This window comes from Xiphias gladius, chromosome 6, assembly GCF_016859285.1.
Source record: "Xiphias gladius isolate SHS-SW01 ecotype Sanya breed wild chromosome 6, ASM1685928v1, whole genome shotgun sequence".
NCBI lineage: Eukaryota > Metazoa > Chordata > Actinopteri > Istiophoriformes > Xiphiidae > Xiphias > Xiphias gladius.
In genome coordinates, this window is record NC_053405.1 from 18512058 (window position 1) to 18533800 (window position 21743).

Consider the following 21743-nt stretch of genomic DNA (forward strand, 5'->3'; position numbering starts at 1 on the left):
ACCCTAACCAGGGATGTTTGCCTTCTCATAATAAATGCACACAGATATTTGGCCCGCTCTGACACCAACTCCTAACCCTCACACGCACATACATACACACAGCAGTTCTCAGTGCAATGAGCTGTCAGTCCCTGTTAGGCTTGGCATTCTCGTTAGCACGCGGTTTGGATCCCCTTTCAGAGGAGCTGAACTCAGGACCTTTTCCCCCTCAGCACTTCCAGAGAGCGACAGAAGCCAATGCAGAGAGGAAAGCAGCGAACAAGAAGGAAAGAAGACAGACAGGAAGTGAGAGCCAAGGACCTCTCTAATGTCGGAGAATTTGTATTTAATCATTTGTTGAAAATATTTCCCATGCGTGAGATTTACGATTCCCAGAGAGTGTTCTTAACAGTTTCAAAGCCCACCTCCATGCTGCCTCGAATAATTGTGTCTTCATCTAAACTACTGCGAGCTCACCCTCGGGCATATCAAAGGGCTGCTGTGGGAGAAAGAAATCAAGCTCACCAAAGCACATTTACCTTATGAATAATGTTACCTTAAGTTTCAATTACATTCCTTCCTAATGAGCCCCTGAAGAACCCGTGGCTGATTAAAAGGAATTTATTTGTGTTTCTCTGGGAGTGAAAGTGGAATAGAGTTGCTTTTTACAAGAGCCAGATCAGCAAGTCGTCCTGGGTGGGCAGAGCTGCCTCAGAAAAGCTGAGCCCAGAGCAGACATCTTTCAAAATGATTTCATCCACAATCACTGGTGCATTGACAATAGCAACTGATCCAAGATAAGCAGTTTTTTTTTGTAAGAAAAGCGAGAAAATTGCTTCAGTGGAGGGGAACATCCACAATTTCAACACAGATGCCCGAACATTTCTCCAAAACTTAGCGCCCTCCCAACCAAAAAACTCCTGTCTTCATAGTCCGCACCATCCCAGGTTAGTCCAAGTGAAGACGGATGGAATTCCTGGAACATGTTGCAGACTTAAACCAGACTTCACACTTTCTGAGTCTTTTTTTTTCTTCATAGAAACTGCTGATGGTTTTGACAAATAATTCGTTAGTCCCAGGGGAGTGTGGTTGTGGTGTGGGTGTAGGTGAGGTGTGAGGAGGAGCAGCTTAAACGGCACATTTGGTGCCACCGGGTTCAACGGTTCAGGGGCCTTGGGGATTAAGTGATTCAGGGGTTGGTCTCTCCGTTCTGGCAGCAGAGCACTTCAGATTTGAAGGGAGGGAATGAGGACAGAAATGTTTTACTTGAATATAGTTTCTGCTTTTACAGTTCAATTTAAGGCTACCTGTCTACGCAGAATTCCACAAACGAGTGAATTACTTGATGTGCTGTGGTCCTAGCAGACATTTCATGATAACGTATTAAATTTTCTCGCCAAGCCTAGGGGATGGTTCATATCAGTGCCAAGACTGACTGCTTCAGTACATGCCAGATAGAACTCCCTACCATAAAAGAGTGAAAGTAAATGCTTTAAAAATATTTAAATAGGAAGAAGTCTTTAAAAGATAATGTATAAAAGTACCATAACACACAAAATACTCAAGTAGAGTAGATTTAGCAGTTAACTAGACATCTCGTACTTTCCAGTGATATATATTTGAAAAAGTCAGTAGGCAGTTAAAGAAGCCACTGGAGTCTTTGTTTTACTCTCCATGCAAAATATGAAATCAAAAAGAAAGGGCGCCTTTTTATTTCTCCGTTTATTTTCTTTCTCCTCTTTCACCACCTCCTGTTGTACTTTTCTGTCTCTTTCCCCTCTTCATCATTCTCGTCTTCTATTCCAAGGAGCCTTCCAGCTTTTGTTTGAGTCCGGGGTCATTCTGTGTAAACAGCAGCCGGGCTGAGGTAAGATAACAAAGTTTATGAGGTTTATATGACCGGACCAGTTCCTAACATCAGTATTCCTCCTCTTATAAACATGATAAAAATGGATTCTGGCCATGCGTTTTTTCTTGTTTTCCTTTTTTTTTTTCAAAGATTTGGACTCATGTAGAGTGCGTAGCTATTCATTACATATGGTGAGTTTTATGAAATAGAGGCCAATAAAATGATTTACAAAATCGTTTGTTGTTCAGAATAATTCATTAGTAAGGACTCATTTAATGAACCCTTTTGGACACGCAAGTTTTCTGTATCAAACAGCAGCAATAGACTCCCTTTATTTGTCTTAACTCCATTGGCAATGCAGCACAAAACAAAACCATTACATGCATCTGCTGACAGAACACACAAATTACGTACTGTACTATTTGTAGAGCTAACCCGCCTTTATTTATTTTAGAACTATATTAGTTAAGGTCAAAGGTCACATCTTTTCATAAATGTCTGTTTCTCCCAGGAAGACTCAACACACGTCTACTCTGGTATATAGAAGCACAAACAGCGTAATAGAGAGAAAAGCACACACACAAACACACACACACACACACACACACACACACACACACACACACACACACACACACACACACACACACAAGCTTTTGCCCTCAGTTTTTCAAATCACTGATGTTCACAGAATACAGATTGAACTCTACAGAAATGGGTCAACAGACAAAACAGTGAAAGTAATTTTGTGATAATTTCACTCCTTTAACATACAGACACATTTAAAACCTTCTTAGGTTTCAGGGAGCGTTATTTTGCTGAACGGTTTTCATCTTGAGGGAGCTGTAGGAAAATGTAAGTCAGTGCTGGAGTCATGATCAAGGCCAAGACAAGACCAAACAAGAGTGAAGTCCAAGTCAAGATTAACACAAGCCAATGCCTTGCTCCTGACCATTGCCACAATAGGGTGCAAATTTGTCAGGCTTGTTATTGAAAGTATATTGGACTTTGCATCATACTTGTATTGGATAGAAATTCTCAACAGCATATAATTCCCTTTTGAGTGAGTGTATAATCAGTAGCCAGCTGGACATTCATCTATATATACTAAAGCAAAAAAGGCAATTGCCCCTGCGATTTCCACATAATTGAGTCTTCATTTGTGTCAGTCTCAGACAAAATAACAAGACCTCAAGAAAAATACTGAGACATGACCAAGATAAATGAGTTTGGAGTCAGAGAAAAGACCACAGCTTTTAAATTTTTGATCTCTAACAGCATGAAACCCAGACTGCACTTGAGCCCTGCAGCCATGTGGAGCCCAAAGCAAGGGCAGCGATTTGCAGTAGTGGCCATCTGGTACCTTGTTTCCAAACATAGTCGTCACTCTCATCCTTTCTCCAACTCTCCCATTATTAAGTGTGTATCCCTTCATCCATCCCCCCATCCCACTAAATGCCCTGGCTGTTAGCAGACATTAAAAAGCCATTCACACTGCTCACAAGTGCTTGGGTTGGCTGTCACCAGAGCTGACTACAGAGACTTTGAGGGGGCCTGGCCTCTCTCTCTCTCTCTCTGTTTCTCTCTCTGTCTCTCTTTCTCTGCGTCTCTCATGCACTCTCCCCTTTGCATTTTGGCAAGCTGATAATATAGACTTGTGTTTCCATTCCAATACTCACTCGCTCTCCGTGAGCTTTTCACAAAGATCTAGCTTTTGGCTGTCAACAATGGCACACACGCTTGAACCGTCTTCTGTTGGCCGCCCGAGGCGTTGACAGTATTACCTGAGAGAATCAGCAGCAGAAAAATCTATCAAAAACATCAGGATCTGTTCATGCCGATCTAGAACATGACTTAGCTCACGCCATGCCGAGTCCATATTTTTCATATTATCAGATTGTGTGTAAAGTTGCAGCATGACTTGGGATGCTCAGGGCCACATCCGTTTGACACCAATGGCAAGGAAACAGCTCCCTTCACTGCCAGACACACCATCACAGTAAAGTCAAATTTCACAATGAATACAGCTAGACAAAACCTGTTGAAAAAGTCAACCATAAAAAGTCATTTGCAAGCTGTACTCAATTTGGGACCACATATGTTTAATTTAAAAATAAAGACATGTTCCTCAGTTTATCATTTGCTATATTTCTAACAGAGATACTGTAGACCAGGGGTTTTCTAACTCTGATACTGTTGGCCCTCCCTCAGAAAAAATTCAGATCACTGCACCCCGTATAATGTACTGTATAATGCCTTACATTTTGGTAAACTTGCACCATTAAAAGTATGCCTAATTAAGTATTAAAAGTTCCTGTTTGGAATGTACCCATGGGTGTAGAGAAAATTTGTGAAAACTTAAAAACGTGGTGATTCTCAGGCAAGTTCTAGAGTTAAAAGAAGTTGTTTTTTTCTATGATTTTGTGAGTGGATGTATTGATATTTATTCCCGATGGACAGATGAGGATAATACCCTCAAAAAGAATAAGTCAGACTGAATCTAAAAATATGTGTATCATGTCTCTGTGTTCAGATTTGACTGAGTTCTGACCTCAAGAAGCAGTACGTATTTTGTACAAATTTGTTGGGAATTAGGATTACAGTATAAATACAAGGTAAAAGTCAAAATTGTATTATAGGGCTCTGATATTTAAGAAAACAGTACCTCTTTCTAAAAGGACACATATATGAAAGGCATATAAGTTGTAACTTAAGGCTTAATTAGTAGTTAAATAGTTATGAGCCATAACAACAACTTGGGTAACAACTTTGGTAGTAAGTTTTTATTAAAGGTTCATAAATTCTTCATTTTCTAATAATCAATCATTATTGCAGTTTTAAATGCTAATAAAGGGTTATGGGTTTATCAATTTCTAAATATAAAAAGAATAAGCTTTATATCTACGAAAAGATTCGTTGTAGAAGCTTTCCTGGTGAGCTAAATAAAAAAACAAATCAAGGGTTCTTGTGAAGGAAGCTAAACACCAGCCAGAGAGATTTTTCACAAACTGGCAACCCCAAAAACTGTTCTTATTAATGGTTTATAACTGATCTAGAAAGCAATAGTAACTAATTTATTAACAAACCATTAGTTACAAAACCTTTATATAAGTTGCTTTATTAGAAAGTGGTACTAAAAAAACAACAAAAATGCTTTTAAAATATGATTCAAATATTTATATCACATGCTAGAAAGTATCACAAATGTGCATTTGTCTGAGTTGGACAGCTGGAAATGAAAGGCCCTTTTTAACAGTTAAAGACCTGGCAATACAGGGGTTGAAGTCTTTCAGGGCAGAATATGGTTGCCATCCCCTTTGGGTGGTTTATCATGGGATGCTGTTACTACCCGAAGGCAGGTGGTCTGGCACAGAGCTGACAGGGGCATCAGAAACCAATCACTGCGTCTGCTTACACACGACTTTCTTCAGCCAAGTTAAACTCATTTATCTGAATGCTCATACAGTATGTACATGAGATTTCTTTCTGGCTCTTATTCTTTCCGACACTCTTTGATTGTCTGTCTCCTTAGCTCAGCTCCAGGAATGTTCACTTGTGCAGCATCTGTCTGCTCCCAGGGCAAACATTAGCTGAGAATAGTCTTGTATTTTATATTAGTGAGACAGTTATTTCTCTTATTCAAAGGCTTGACAGTATCTTTTTACAGTTGAGTTTTGGATTGATATTGTTGTAATGTTGTATAATAAATATCACATTTGACTATGTTTATGGTGATTTTTCTTTTTGGGGGGGGGGTATCTGTGAAAACCCTGAAAATCTTCAAAGGAATCATAAGACCCTTAAAGGAAGAAAATAACATTTTGGGAAATACATTAGAACTAAAACTAGATATAACGTGTTAATTAGTGAGCCAGGGTAGCTATTTCCCCTTGTTTCCAACCTCTATGCTAAGTTAAGGTAACTGGCTGTTAGCTGTTTAATGGACATGAGAGTGGCATCCGTCTTCTAATCTAACTCGGCAAGAAAGCAAATAAACGAATTTCCCAATTTGTCTAACTACTGCTTTAAAATTCTATTAATGCCCACGTGACGTGAAAAAAAGCACAAGTTGGTTTGTAGTATGCATAAGCAACACACTTGCTGTGAGAAGTTTCAGAATTACCAGGCAGATCACACAATCAACATCTGTTCCATGTGTGCAGTGGTGCAGTAGCTGTGGCCAGGCTTTATGGAAGAAACCAAGATTTGTATCCTCAAGTGTCCTCAAACCACACTGAACCTCTGGTATATATGAGTAGAGTGCAAACATAATTTAATTTAGTGAAAGCAAATGAAGCATTGGAAATCTGGGTATGGATGAATGTGTCTGTATTCAATATGCATGTGTAACTGCATAAACATCATGAGCTCTAGACATTCCCCGCGCGCCCACGACAACAAATTTGTCTGCGACAAAGTCAACTGCCCCACCTGTTCACCATTAATATAGGTTTTACTCCATCAAACCATTTCCCACACAATCCCACATCTGTGATTCACACAACACACACATTCACCTCAGCAGCCCCTCAGGCTGACATGTTTCCCTGCTAATCTGTTTGCACAACTCTGGTGTGACCGCAGGCCAATTACACATCGTCACATGATGCGCACCCACAAGAGAGAACGAAGGAAAAAAAATGAGAAAAGAGCCACCCACTGAGAGCCCCTCAGTGAGTTTTTCAACTTCCCTCTCACCCCTTTTTTTCTCCCCCATGAATCTTCTCCCCCATTCTCCCTCTCTCCTGGCTCTCTCCCTTATTCGACCCCCCCCCCCCCATCTCCAGCTCTCCCCCTCAGTTTGTGGCTTTAATTACAGCTGCCCATCATTTGGGCTTTCCCTAAACAACAGCACCCCTCAGAGACCACGGTCCTACTACAACTCTCTTAAGTAAATTTGATTTTTCATCTCATTTATGTTCCATAAACTCGGCCATATGTTTGACATTATATTTAAACTGTTCCAGTGTCCACCAGGAGAGTGTATGCCTTGGGAAAGGTAGAAGAACTGTGTTGGAAAAACTGCGCTGGTGAATGACAGGTGAAATTGGCCGTGATGTGAGCGAGCAGGAGGAGAAAAAAACTCACACCAACCAAACAAAGACAAGGGGGACAAACTTCACAGAAGCATTCTTTATGTTTTCTTTTTTTATTGTTATCTTTTTTATTTTGGCGCAGAGGAAACTGTTGAGTGGAGAAAGTGAAAGGTTTCCTGTGTTATTGTTGCTTTTGCTCTCTCCAGTACCACCACATTGAACAATTTTATTTCCCTCTCCTCTCTTCTCCGTGTTCCCTGCTCCTGTCCCTGTTCCTCCACTGCTCTGTCCTATAATCTCCCTTTTTTTTCTTTCTTTTTTTTTTGGTCCTTACTCTCGTGGTAAGGATTGACCAGGTCACACGTCAACAGCATGGCAGCCAATTTTATCACTATTTTTATCCCTTTTATGTGCCAAATGGATAGGAATTTCCACATAAGACTGTAGAGACAGTGCCAAAGAGTTCAGTAAAATGTTTGGACATTACATTAATGTTCTTTTCCTCACTGTCTTGATATAGTAAACTCATCTTATAATGCAAAAAAACCTAGAAATAGTCTCCAGCCGTTCATGTATTCAGTAAACCGCTTATCTTGTTAAAACTAAATTTGTAAAGACTAATTGACTCCTGCCTGTGTCATTACAAGGAGCTGAAAAAGTCATGTTCAGCACAAGTGCGGGGGGGGGGGGGGTTAGGGGGTTGTGGGGGGGGGGCTTTAGCAGGGATGGGGTCATCCAGAGGGCAAGGACAGGACAACCAGCTCCCTCAGTCTATCTGGCTAAGAGGAAGTTCTGGGAACTCTTAATTGGAAAGGTGAAACAGAGGCCTGAATGCACAAATGCCTGAAATCCTCTGGGCTATCGAATGCACACCGGGGTAAAACAAATTTATTGACCAGCAGCTGAAAGATTTTGATGAAGGCTTCAGTAACATGAGGCCTATTGCCAATCCAGGTGGTCAACTGCTGGTTTGGGATCCGTTTTTAAAATGAGACTAAGGTGGTATGGCATTTGGAAGGCAGCCAAATACATTTGGATGCATCACCATATTGTGCATCCACAGCTAAATTTCTATGAGTTCGATAAAGACAGAATCATACATACAGAAGCAAAATTGATCCCTCTGTTATTTGTCACAGGGAGGAACTCGGCTGGATTACAGAGAAGAGTGACTAAGAACAGGTCTGTAATGGGAGGATGAAGGTTTGTGCAGACGGTAACATTTTATAAATTGGTGACTCAGCACAGTTTGACCTGTGAAGTTCTGTGTTTGTGCTTTCACTTATCTCTGAAGTAATCAGTCTCTGTAAAACTGTGTGTACTGATACCAGACCATGTGTGTCTAACATCTTGTTAATGGTACTACAGCCGGTCTCCTGCTTCCCTGTCTCTCTAACTGCTGTCTTGTCTTGCTTTACTGGCTGCCCGCCTGTCTTTCTGATTGTCTGCTTCCCCTCCTGCCTGTCGACAGTGCTACACTTCACTCTCTGTCTGCCTGTTTCACTTCTTGCCTGCCTTTCTCTCTGCTGGTTTGTCTGTCTGCCTTTTTTTTTTTTTTTTTTTTGCTTCAACTAAGTAGTCGTCTCAGCCAGCCTTTTTCAGACAGGTTTATAAAATTTGATTTTGGGCTGACTTGAAACGTATACGATACTGCAGTTACTGATTTTAAGAATACATTTTTGCAGACCATGGCCTCAAAAAACTCTCACTGCATATTGTTGCTACAAATATCCACTTCTCATCTCTCCCATTTTCACAATTTCCCAGTTATAATGAAACTATCATGACTCTTACAAGTAGTGCAAATCAGTGGCAGATTTTTTTCAGCGTGAAATACTTTCCTTATTTATCACCCCTTTCTATATGAGACCAGTAGTAGAATCAAAGAGTTATTATCCAGGACAGATCCAAGTATGAATATGCATGAATGTGTGAATGTGTCACACATGGTATTGCCAAAATGAATGACGTACATCTTCCCGACAAGTCTGACTGGACAAATAAACATAACTATAGCTAAAACCTTATTATTTGACTTGCAGAATAATTTAGATAAATGGTGTGAGAGTGAAAATGAGCCTGAACATGTACATTTTATGGAAAAAGGGGGTACAGAAAGGTGAGAGGTTCAGGGGCAGGGTGTAAGCAGAGCTGAAATGGTCCACTGGGTTGTGTATAATGGGGACAGGGCAGAGGGGTCAGAGAAGACGCATGGGTCACATTAAAACCGGGTTCAGTGAGAGGGCTCGCCTAATTCTACCTAATCCCCGAAAAGCCTGGCTCTACAAACACACACACACACACAGACACACACAGACATACACACAGTTGTTCTCTACTGGCACCTATTGATGACTGTTGGCCAGTGGTGTGTGAGGGGTGTGGTACTATGTGGGGCTAGTGTCACAGGCAGGCTGGGACGCTGAGTTCATTTCAGACCACCGAGCGTCTGACATGGAAAGGTGCATTCCATGGGGTGCTGGCAATGTTTTTTCCATGTTCACCCACACTGGGTGATATAGATACACTAAACTGTCTGGTTTCTTGTCGGCTACTTCTGTCTCATAGCTCATATTTATTAACTCTAATGCAAGTTATTATTTATAGCTATTGTGCATTTACTTCGGGTTCCTCAGTGATTTTAAAAATAGATGGTGTGGACAGAAATCAGCGCGTGTTGCATTCTACCACTATGCCCCATTTAGCCCCAATTGTCTGTGTCAGTTTATGGGTAAAATTCTTGCTACAGCTCTCCTGTGGTTGAGCGACTTGTGATCACACACTTACTGTATAAACAGCTAAAGCAGTACATGTTTTGAAGCAGGCGAAAGCTGCCAGTATGTTTCATCAGAGTTGCTCGTTGGATCGTTGAATAGCTTCAGCAACCCCCACACCTCTCTGAAACTGCCGAAACACTGTTCAAAACCACTTCACACCATGATTGGTGAGTTGTGCAGGGTTGAGAATGGAGCGGGGGTTTTGAACTTCTCTCTACACAACTATTTCTTTCACTTTTCATATGAACAACTGAGTACAACACCACAAATGTCTTCCAGGAGAGACTGGAGAGTTAGAAACGGTGCACTCAATATTCCCAAGTTTAAATTATATCACATCTTCCCCCTCTCTATTAAGGCCGTCTATTCACTCAGTCAAGTGTGGCCGTTCAGAACAATTATACACACACCGGCTTTTCAACGAGGTTGGATGACCTCGAACTACATCTTTTGTAGTCTACATCTTTTCTAAGAATTATTCAGACTGCACTTCTAAGAAAAACAACAGCATTAGTTGTTTGAGACAGTACCCCAAATGGCCTTTGTTTCAATTCAAGTGCCAAAGGAAACATTGACACTTTTTCTAGAGTCACAACATCTGCAGTGACAGTAGTACTGGGGAGTTGGATGGATGAATAAAATATGAAGTTTGACACAGGAGTCTCCTGTTCACTTCCTATTACCTACCCAAAGTCAGCGTTAATTTCATTTAACCATGACCACAATTATTTCCTAACTTTACCCACATTGTTTTTGTGCCTAAACCTAACCAAACCTTGACTATAGTGGTGTCACATCAAAAAAAGCTTTTAATTTTGAAATTGTGCACAACACATTACACTACAGATACGTACAGTGATCCAGTGGTTTTCGTGGGGCTAACCTGGTTAAACAAAGGTTACAAAACAACAACGTCCCAAAAGACACCAACATTCCAGAGGGGGCGAAGTGGGTCTCTGAGGAAATCAGTCAGTCACATTCCTGTCTGTGATCAATCAGCCTCTGGCCCAGACAACCCAAGATTAACCTCAGTCTTCCTGGAATCTACCTGCCCTTTCCATAGAAAACAAGCTCCAGCCCTACACAATTTACTGCAGTTTCCCTTGTTGTGATGAGCAAATATGTAATGTAGGAATATAATGTGTATGTGTGTCTTTGGGACTACCTGCCTGCAGGAAAACACACTCAACCATTGTTCAATTTACTGCGATTTCCACTGTTAGGATGACAAAATAATTATACAGAAACACAGTGCAGTGCAGTGTAAGTGTGTGTGTGTGTGTGTGTGTGTGTGTGTGTGTGTGTGTGTGTGTGTGTGTGTGTGTGTGTGTGTGTGTGTCTGAGAGAGAAAGTGTTTGTGTACGTGTGCAGCTGGGTCCTCATTTGATGAAGAAGAGTGCAGAGTGAAGATGGATCCACAGTGTGACGTAAAGCTGTTTGAATTTAAGTGAAAAAGGAACACTTATTTTCTCCACCAAAGGGAGAGTGTGGGCGAAGGACGGAGGGAAGGATTTGGCACGTTGAAAACTAAAGTATGGAAGAGCATTCTGACCTGCCACGCTTTACTCACTGCCTCAGCGGCACACAGCTCAGTGACAATGTGGTGGAGTCATTACCTCCGGTCTCTCAGGTACTCAGGATTGAGGAGGGACGTGACCTCTGTTGGATTCACTAAGTGGAGACAATGCAGCGGGTTTACAGAGGAGCGAGTTAATAGATCAGTGTTGATTAATAAAGGTTTTTTTTTAACAAAGGTACAAGTTCTGCAGGTTAAAAACAAAAAACAAAAAATCAAGCCTAGAAACACAAATACTTCTCCCACCATTCCTGCATTTATTAGTTGGTGAACTTGCCACTTTCATCTTTGAATAAACATGTAAGTGGAGAAAGTAGCAAAAGTGGAGTTGACTGGTGTTTTTACAGCTAAGAAAACGCTACAGTTGTGGCACTTACTTTAAATGCAACATTGTACTATTCTCAACTTTTGTCGCTGCCGGCTATCAAACTCGATCATAGCTTTAACTGTATTTTTTTTTTCTTTTACCTCTCATTTTTTTCTCGCAAAATATGAATCAAGTAAAAGAAACTGTGATTTATACAGTTGTCAAGTGCATGGTGCTGCTGTTTTCTCAGTGTCTCTCTATCTAGCCTCTCTGCCTCCCTCCATCTCGCCGTCAGCCTGCAGTGTTCTGGCCAGCACATAATTGTCTAAGTGCTTCTGGATGGCAGCAGGCTATTTGGTCATTAAGGGGCCTATTAAGTCATTAGTGCAACAGTGGGACTGCCGTCTGCCTGCCGACGGGACCAGATGATCGACCTGATACGTGTAGCCTCGTAGTTTCCCACATATTTGCGCAGGTAATTATAGCTTAGATGTGAAACACCGTCAGATGTCATGCTTAAGGAGAGGATACACGTCGCCAGCACACTTTAAAGGTAATCCCCTCCTCCCCTTCTCCTCCTCTTCCTCCACCTCTTTTTCCACTCTCAGTGTGTGTTGATGTGTATGTGTGCATATGAGCAATGGGTTAGCAAAGAGACAACCAGAGCCTCAGGACATGTCAGAGAGAAAGATAGGGAGTGAGCGCAACTGAACAGAAATCCAAGAGGAATGAGGAAGGTCAGAGAAAAGAAGAGCAGAGTGCAGACACAGAATCGCTTTTTCCATCAGTCAGACTCCGTGGCCAACACATCCCTTCAAACCCAAACTCACACACCCATCACGGAATGTAAATATTTGGATAAGGGTAAGGTTGGATGTTACTTAATTCCTCCCTTTAAAGATGTCCTGTTTAGGTGAACATGGTCCAAGGAACACAAAGTATTATGCATGATTTGATACGACGCATGGGAATCTTATTTTGATTTCATTTATGCTGTTTCTCTTAGCAACCCTTACCCAGCCTTTGGAAACGTTCGCTGCCCTGGGCCCACACTATTACATTCGCTGCTTACCATAAATGCTCATCAAAAAACGGCCATGCACAGCCAGAAACCTCTGGATCTGTACAGAGAAAAACATTCCTCCTGGATAAGTGCTGTATATTTTACTTTTACTGTTTTTAAATCATTTTCAAATCTATGATTTGTATCCCAGGTCATACACTTTATGAGGTCCAATCTGAATTGGAAAACCAAACACAAATACAAATCAAACTGATCATCACACGAAGTAATACTGACTTATGGAAACACAGACTGTGTGGGTCTAAACATAGTTAAACAGATTGTCTCTGGCCCAGAAAGACAAAAGTTTCACTTTATGACCACTATGTGTAAACAATGTACCTTTCATTATATGTTTTCATACAGTATGTTGGAAAAACTAAATGTCATCACATTTCTTATTATAAGACCATCAAGAAATACATTGTTGTGATACTTTAGCCACATCTCCAGGCATCTCCAGGCCTGAAGTGCGACCACAGCAGGTGTGAGGCTGCAGTGTCAGCATGACGTCTTCTCTAGCAGAAGGATGGCATAGGAGCTGCCCTGATGGAAATAGACACATCAGTGTCAGACTGTCAGTGAAGCTGTAAACAAAGCTCCTCCTCACCAGAAGGAGGACACCCTCCTACTGAGAGGAAACCAGATTCTGTCACCCACCACCCTCCCATCCCTTAAAAACCCCTTACCCACTCCCCTCTCCAGCCTTGAGGTGATAACACTGAGGTGTACCGACAGTCAGCTATTTCTTTCACCCTCTCTCTCTCTCGCACTCTCTCGCTCTCTCTCTCTCTCTCTCTCTCTCTCTGTCTCTCTCAAACACACATACATAAAGGTCTCTCACACAAGTCCTAGCACAAAATAGCATGAGCTGATGGAAACTCAGCCTGGTCAGAGGTTGAGCCAGGTACTCTATCAGATTGGGCGCTGCCTGCCTGCTCAGCAGTGCCCAGACTGACCCCAGCAGACTGCCAGTCTCCTAACCGCTCTGCTGCTTCCACGGCTCCACGACCACTTCCCGACGCGACCCTTGACCCCTGCCCAGGAGAGAGGCGCCACTGATATGATGTAATTTCTCTCTGACATGGGCCAGTGGCCTCGGCTGCAATGCGACCCAGGGAAAATAAATATGGGTGTTTATTTGGTGAGTGTGAGAGAGGCCCACAGGCTGGAGCCACCCTCAAGTTTCCCAAAAGTAGATTTGCACTGAAGCCATTTTTGCTTCACATCTTAACTCCAACAATATACAGTATCCAGGTGGAAATAAACCACTAGGGTTTGGTACTGTGCACCACCGGCACCGTTGTGATGCTGAGACTGCTGAGATTTTTACACAGGACTTTACTGTTTCAATTTCAGCAGATTTCAGCAAAAAGTACCTTTCATTTTTTGAGTCATTAGTTAAATAGATAACAGATACATTTACTTGATAAGTCATGATAGTAATTTAGCAATGCAACCTTGAGGGAAAAAGAAGTATATTACGTGATATTGACTCTTGGACCTTTGGTTATAGAGCTTGCACCCGCTGAGGTGACTTAGCTTTCTCCGGCCGTTCCCACAAAGACTTTGGTACTTGCCGGTACGCCCAGCTGTCAACCTACGTCGGCCTTCACGGAACTGGAGAAGAACCATGCCTCGTGACATGCCTTTGTTTCCATAGCCTCTAAACTCCCTCTCAGAGAGACATCCACACCTTTCTGTGATCTGAAGAGACTATAGAGAGGTCTCAGACAGACAGAGCTGTCATTAGACCACAATGATCTAAAGAGGGCTCTGGCACACCTAACATCTCTCCATGGCTCCTATGCTGCCACCAACATCTACAAACAGAAAATCACTGCACTGAAACACCCGCTCTGCCTCCTCCCATCCCACAGAGGATGATTTATTTGCTGAACCACTTTTTTTTCTAAAAACAACATCCTGTGAGGTCACAGGTCCCCCCGCAACAGCTAACCTGTGGAGCTGGACAAACCAGTGCTTCAAGACCGCCCGTTTCCCACCAGCACTAGTTCTACTGCCAGGTACCTATGACAAATCCACAGTGTGATAGATGATGAGTCACCAGCGTTCAGGTTTCTAAGAGCAAAGTTACAGGATACTGTAAGCAGCTATTTTTTATGGGGAACAAATAATATGTGGGCCGGCAGAGTTTGGAACCTTTCCCAACTCAGATCTCCCTTTATGAATTGCTCATGTTTCAGATTAGCGTTAGCGGTGAGACGAAGCGCATCAGTCTCCCTGCATTTTCAACCCCAAGGCTGCCTTTACCCTTTTTCTGTTCCCCAGTCGGTCTCTATCTCTGCCTCTCTCTCACCAGTGTCCTACTGCTCTTTCTTCTGATTCCCGCCCACGCATTTTCTCTTTGACTCTTTGTCTATGCATCCTTCTCTGACCTCATCACTGTTACAGTCAAGCGTAGAGGGATCCAATCAACCATAGTGTTCAGATTAAATCACAAATTATTATAATTGAGAATAATGGTTTCCATGTCAGTTTCAGTTCAGCTCTGAATTGTTCTCATACATATCTTGAAACGAGGGGGCTGGAAGCTCAGAAGTCCAGTGGTGCTTGTGCTGTGGTGGGGTGAAATTCAAGTTATCCATGATCCAATTTTGACTGAATCTCCGTGGCAATAAGGCTCTTATCTGAATTTGAGCATCTGTCTTGCAAAGCTTTTACTATCTATTTTACTATTTACTGCCTGTGCTTTTCATTGAAGAACAATGGCTTATGAGAATCAAAGTCAAACAGAAGTTCTCCAGAGACTAACAATGTTTTCTAAAGTGGGACACTGTACTGCTACCAAACTCTGTTACGCTGTAATTAAAATAGTGTTGTTTTTAGGGGCAGTGCCTGCCAGCATGAGGTCAGTCAGACTGATGCTACTTCAAAGGTGATAAAGACAAGAGACATGAATCCCTTAATAATAAGGGCATGTCTACAGGACACAACAGACTTCAAAAACTGCAAAGCCTTCCTAACAGCATTACCTCGTGTCCTCTGTGCCTTGCTGAGCTTATTTCTAGGGGCAGTAAAGCTCTCAGGCATGTGCAGGGCATTCAGTGTGACTTTGACAGCATAGTTAGGAGGTGCTGATGAAAGAAGAGAGGCTAGGAGCTCACTGCCTCTCAAATTAGCCCCAGAGCCCTCCGACCTATCACATGGAGGCTTAGGCCTTCACAGATTCTGTTGCACCGCACCACCAACGTGCATGTATGGAGCCTTGCGTGCTTCCAGTGTGCCTTCGTGTGTGGTGTGCCGTGCGTGCAAAGCACATGTGGTCGGTTATGAATACACGCACAAGTTTTTCCTCCTTAATGCATATCAAAGGCTGTATTAGAACAGAGCACCCTCCTCCTGCTCATCACAGATTTTTCCGGGACCTCCCACAGTCTCCAACTTAGGTGACCTCCAACCGACTATTTCTTGAAATAGTCGCGTGTTCCCATCATTTCTTTATCACACAAGAAATTAAAGATGGATACACTCTCCATGTTTTTCTCATCAAGTAATTAGGTTGTTTCGTTCATCTTTCAGTCTCGGATTACAGTGAGAGGCCTGCGTCACTACAGAAAGCCAGACAGATAGTCTGCATTATTGAAAGAGAGAGCTCTCTGCTCTTCTCACCTTTTCTTATCTGTTCTGCATGAACATTGCTCAGCCTGATACTCTCTTTGCAGATTCAGCTGTTGATGGTGTTTGTTTAGTGCGGTGGAGGGACATCCATAACCGTAAAGCTGTCTCCAGCAGACAAGTTTTAATCACCTTTTTTCTCCTTATGTTGTCTTCTCCCACATTCTCTGACTGTCTTTCAGAGGAAGCACAGCACCCAAAATCTGTGCACATACACTCAACTTTCACAGTGGATTATAGAGTCCAAGTTGCTTGTTGTCAGAACTACTTTACTACAAGCAGATGGATACAGGATACACAATCTTAGGATCTTCTCATGCCCCCTCTAGGCCTGGCTTGTTTTTGTAATTTCGCCAGCTATTCCAGCTGTGTATGCACAGGGAATCAGATGCAAACATGGAAAATATGTATATATTTTTCCTCTTACCTGAGAGAAGTTGAGCCCATTGAGGGGGTGACACTGCTCCTCCACCCTCTCCACAGCCCCTGTCGTCTTTCCCATCCTCTCAGCTTCTTGAGCCAAGAACAGGTCGAGCACCGGCGTGCCCCTGGACCGGACGTCCCACTCCGTCAGCGAGTTGACCATCAGCATCACCCACACGGGCCTTTTCCTTTCCCAGTTCCCCGCAATAGCGTTGAACAGGTAGTCAGCATACAGGCCTCGGCCACGCTGGTCAGCGGTCATCCAGTAAGGCATCATGTGTTTGACGTAGTCCAGGTGGCGTTTGAGGCGGCGGTACAAGTCCCGAGGTAGCAGCGTCTGCAGGTTCTCCCCGTGGGGCAGTAGCTGGCAGCTAGTCAGCTTTGAGATGGTGAGAGGGTCGGTCAAGTCCAGCTCAAAGAAAACATTGGGGCTGTTGTGGAAAGCCTGCTTGCAGCTGTTGGGGATAAAATCCCAGACTCGTGTGTAGGGAACGTGGATGGTACCAAATAAGTAAGAAGGTGGATGCGGAGATGCACGCTTCACTCTCCACAGGAAGGAGTTCATGTCACTTTGCTGCGGAAGAGTCAGAGGCAGGAGAAGAGGAAAGAAAATAAAAGAGGAAGGTAAAGATTTTGAGAGCTAAAGGAAACGAAAATACCAGAACAATCATGTTGGAGCAATTCAACTTGTCTTAAAACTAAAGCTGACACATTTTTCCTCTATTGTGGTTTTTCTGGCTCGTAGGCTCGGGTCAACAAGTTAAAGATTGAAATACCATTTAGAAATGACGGCAGCTTGGGGCTGTGCTGCAAGGGCTTGCTGCTGTGGTGAAGGCAGGGAGTTTATAGAGGGGCCTTCTGGGCTGTAAACAGACCCCCGTGTATTGTTGAGGTGCATACCTCAGTTGCCAAAGCCTCTTTCGGCCTGGGAAGCATTTTGAAGGCTGCAGTGCAAATATACTGCACCGGAGCTCATAAAAGCCCAAAGCTGAAAGAAACCTGCTCTCTGTTCTGACCCCGCTGTGATACTTTTGTTTGTGGATTTTTTTTTTACACCAGGCAGGAAGATGTGGTGCTGACAGCCTTAAGTACGGCAATGCTTTTGTCCTTTATGGTTTATATTAGGGGAAGTGTTTGTCTATTGCGGTTATCTTTACACAAAACAATGTCACATCGGAAATTAAGTCATCACAGCCACTTTAAATGGTTGAATTTATAATATGTTCCTTGTTAAGTGCTCTGAAATTTTGCTTTGCATGTGCTATGACTTCGACATTGGCACTATTCAAATATGAAAAAACAGAATTAGCTTTTATAAACAATATCTGAGGTTCAGTGCAATCAGGCATTTGAGGGACGAAGCCCATTACTGTAAAATAAAGTTATTCTTAGAAAATGTTTACTTCTCAAATTTAATCACGTTTTCCTTCAGCTGAGTTCCAGTCATACTGATAGCTGCCAACGCTGCCTTTGTCATATAAAACTTTTCAAAAATCTGCCAAAAGCGAGTGAAGTCGTTTTGTGGGATGTTCTGTTATCATCACAATTAACTGCAATGAGCATACAGTAATTTCTGGCACATATCCCCCCCCGCAGACGATATAAATCGAAAGTGCTATGTCCCATTTTAGAGCAGCGTTTAGCCCTTGCAGATAAACTGAAATGCGTAAACAGAGTTTGACTCTAACATTTTCTAATTCAATTTTCACATTGGCCGGGTCCACCCGACGCTGCAGGCTAACGGGAAAGCTTTGGACGGCAATAGACGCATTAGTGCATTCTCGATCATATTTTTGAGACACGTAAACGTAAAGAGCTTTTTTTTTTCCTTTTTCTTTTTCTTTTTTTTTCCCCCTTTGCATGTGCAGCATTTGGTCAACGTGCAAATGTTCCCTCGGGCCCTCACATAAAAACAGACACGCAGAGTGTGCTTGTCTGCGTCCTGAGGAGAGAGTCGAGATCCCCTCTGCTAAAGCTGCAGCGCCTCGACGCGCAGGGCTCCTCTTTATGGAGGAAAATTACTCTTAACAGAAAACAGAGACCGCTGCACTGACGCATTACAAATCACACGAAGCGAAGGAGCGCGAAGCCCTCTGTGATCTCTGACAACAGATCGGCTATCCGCATAAAGGACATAACGCACTAATGAAACTAGGGCCTGTGATCTCCAAACGACTCCCCAACGACAACCTCAACGACATGCACACTCACGCGCAAAAAAACCGCCAAGTGTCTTTTTCAAAACCTTTCCGTTGCAGTGGTCGTATATATTTTATTTTGTTGCGACGGTTTTCCCCCCCAGAAGGGAAGTGTGTTGGATATGAGTTTGATTAACTTTTTTTTTTTTTTTTTTTCCCATCATGTGCGGTCATAGTGGGAGGCAGACGGACGGGCAGACACGTTATAATTGAAGTGGGGTACGGCTGGCTGCTCCGCACTGCTGCACTTCCTCACGGTTCGAGCTCAACCCACATCCATAATTTTACCAATATGCCCGATAAGTGTTTCAGGAGGCCGCGTGTCGCGCTGAAACGCGATCGCTTCTGAAAGGTCAGAAACTTTTCCAAATGAACTCAAGTCACCCGTGGGTGTTCCCCCACTTGCCTTTGTCACATAAACAGCCATGAAGTTGGCGAGCAGCAGCGATTTCTGTTGGCAACCTTCGTTCACTTCTAAGGCCCAGATCTCTACATGGAAGCTCCAGATTTTCTGAGGGAGTTCAGAAAAATACCTGACCCGTCACGTTTAAAGATAACTGGCACGGTGTTACATCACTGGATTTATGAACTTATATTATTATCAATACAGAAAATACATTATTATTATTATTATTATTATTATTATTATTATTATTATTATTATTATTATTATTATTTTGGCATTCGAAATTCATCCTGCGAATAAAACATATCCATTCACAATTTCATTCCAGGTTTTTATCATCCTTTCTTCTCACTGCACATCACTTTATTGGCTAATAATAAGCCGCATTCAAATGTTTAAAAGGTCGTAACCTTTGACCTTATAATATACCCGTTTTTAGGCTACTTTCATGATAAATTTATAGCCTGATCGTATTGCTGTGGTACCCCCCCCCCCAAAAAAAAAAAAAAAAATTAAGAACGAGCTACTGTATATAGTTTAATTTCATTATTATTTCTCATTAGTTCTCAAAGTGACTTTTAGGAGGATTTTGACAAAAACTTTCACTGTCCTTTCTCGGTTCTTTAGGCTGAGTAACAATATCGTATCAAATGCCGTTTCCTGGTCGAATATGCGTGTGTGCCCCGAAACGACTCACCGACTTTGGCGCGTCGCACTGCCTCGGTCTGTCCGGTCGCCCCTCGCCCCAGGGTGCCGCAGGGTGCAGGAGAGCGCTCAGGAAGACCAGGCTGAATCCCGGCAGACAGACCATCGTGTCGAGGTGACCGGACACTTGTGACAGTCTGCTTCCAGAAGACTTTTATCTCTCTCCTTTATGCTCACTTCTTACTGCCCCTTCCCCCGTTTCCCTTGAAATAAAAAAAAAAAAAAAAAAAAAAGAAACCCGTTACCGGTGGCCTCTGGGCTGACATGTGCCGCTCGGCTGGAGGACCATTCCGCCTCTTCGCCGTTCCCGACGCTCTCCGCTTCTTGGTTTGGCTGTTTCTGAAATGTTTCCTGTCTCTTTTCAACCCGGTGCAGTCCTGAAGCAGGAGCTGAAAACTCTTTGGAGAGTTTCCGCGGTGCGCTCCGCAAGTTTGGAGCGTCTTGACTGGGAGAGAGGGAGGTGGGACGATCTGAGTGCCCCCCTCACCCCCCACCCCCTTACCCCTACCCCAGCCCAATACGCTCGACATACACACTTAACACACACACACACATCCCTGCTTGGTTTTTAAGAGGGGGGGGCACAGGTTCAGAGATGGATGACAGGTTTGCATGAGTAAAGCCATACAAGACAGAACCCAAAACAGGCAGAGTGGTGACGGAGTGCTCTTATAATGTTCTCTCTATGTTCTTATAACGTCCTGTAGTGTGAGTTTGGACGTTTCCTCGTTCTGCACGGTCGCTTTTCTATCCTATGGTATCAGTATGGGGCCAACAGTATATGCTACAATGTCTGTCATGCTCAATCGTGGGTTTATATGGTTGCTTAATATTTTTGATCTCCCCTGGTACCATATATTTAATTAGCTTCTGATGAAAATCACTAAGCGGTGAATTGATTTACACTGCCCTTGTTGAGCTTGTTGGTATTTGTTATGTTTCTGTCACTACAGGGATTTCTGTGATTTTATTTCTTGACCTCTAGCAGCTTCATGATGTTGAAATTTAAAAAAAAAAAAAACTTTGCTCAATGTCCACTTACTAGCTTTCTCTGAAGCTTTTAACTGCTTTACACATTATTCCTTTGCAGATGGAAGTCTAGATGTCTAGTCTCTATTTTTCTGTTTTTTTTTTTAAATTTCCTGTATAGCGTTCACTTCTGTGCTGTGGTATGTGTGCGATACTTCTAAAACTTACAGTAATAAGGGTTTCTCTTTATTTTAAGAAAAACTGTCGGCAATAACGCAGAGCCAGGAGGGCAGGTGGCAAACACAGTGCTGGCTGGTCAGAGATTTGTTTTCTTTGGCTTTCAGCAGAGTCATTCCAAAGATGTAAATGAACAGTTTTTCAAATGTTGTCATGTGCTTCCTCTTCAGTGGGATTGCATTTATCTCTGTCCTTCTCTGTTTGACAACCCTGCAGCACTACATAGAATGAGTGTATGAGGGTCATCTTGCGGCAGGGAGCTTTAGACCTTACAGGCTTGATTAATGGGCACAAATAAACAAGTAGGAGTAAAGACAACTGTGAGAAGTGTTTTATTTATTTTCAGCCCAGCACTCTTCTTAAGATGTATTAGTCATGATGTGGAGCAGGCGGATCTGGAATAAACGCTCGTGATGAGAGAAAGCGGCCCCTCTCTGTGCAGGCCGAGATGTCAGCGCTCCACTACTCTGCTATGACCTCAGTTATTGTCCAAGTGGCAGATATGACAGAGTCAAGTAGGGGCAAATTTATCACGGAGACCCCTCAAAGAAGTGGCACCGTGCCCCTCCCTGCAGGCCA

The 21743-nt window shown here is 42.9% G+C and overlaps 1 protein-coding gene across 1 annotated transcript in view; it reads right to left on the reverse strand.

Moving 5' to 3' along the window:
• The window catches only part of trabd2b (TraB domain containing 2B), a 67358-nt gene extending 47294 nt beyond the window's left edge, over positions 1–20064 (reverse strand). The window contains exons 1-2 of the mRNA XM_040128899.1: positions 19951–20064; positions 16654–17223 (exon numbers count right to left, since the gene is read on the reverse strand). Of these exons, the coding sequence (XP_039984833.1) occupies positions 16654–17223; positions 19951–20064 (684 nt within the window). The remainder of the gene's footprint in view (positions 1–16653; positions 17224–19950) is intronic.
• Positions 20065–21743: the final 1679 nt, after the last annotated feature.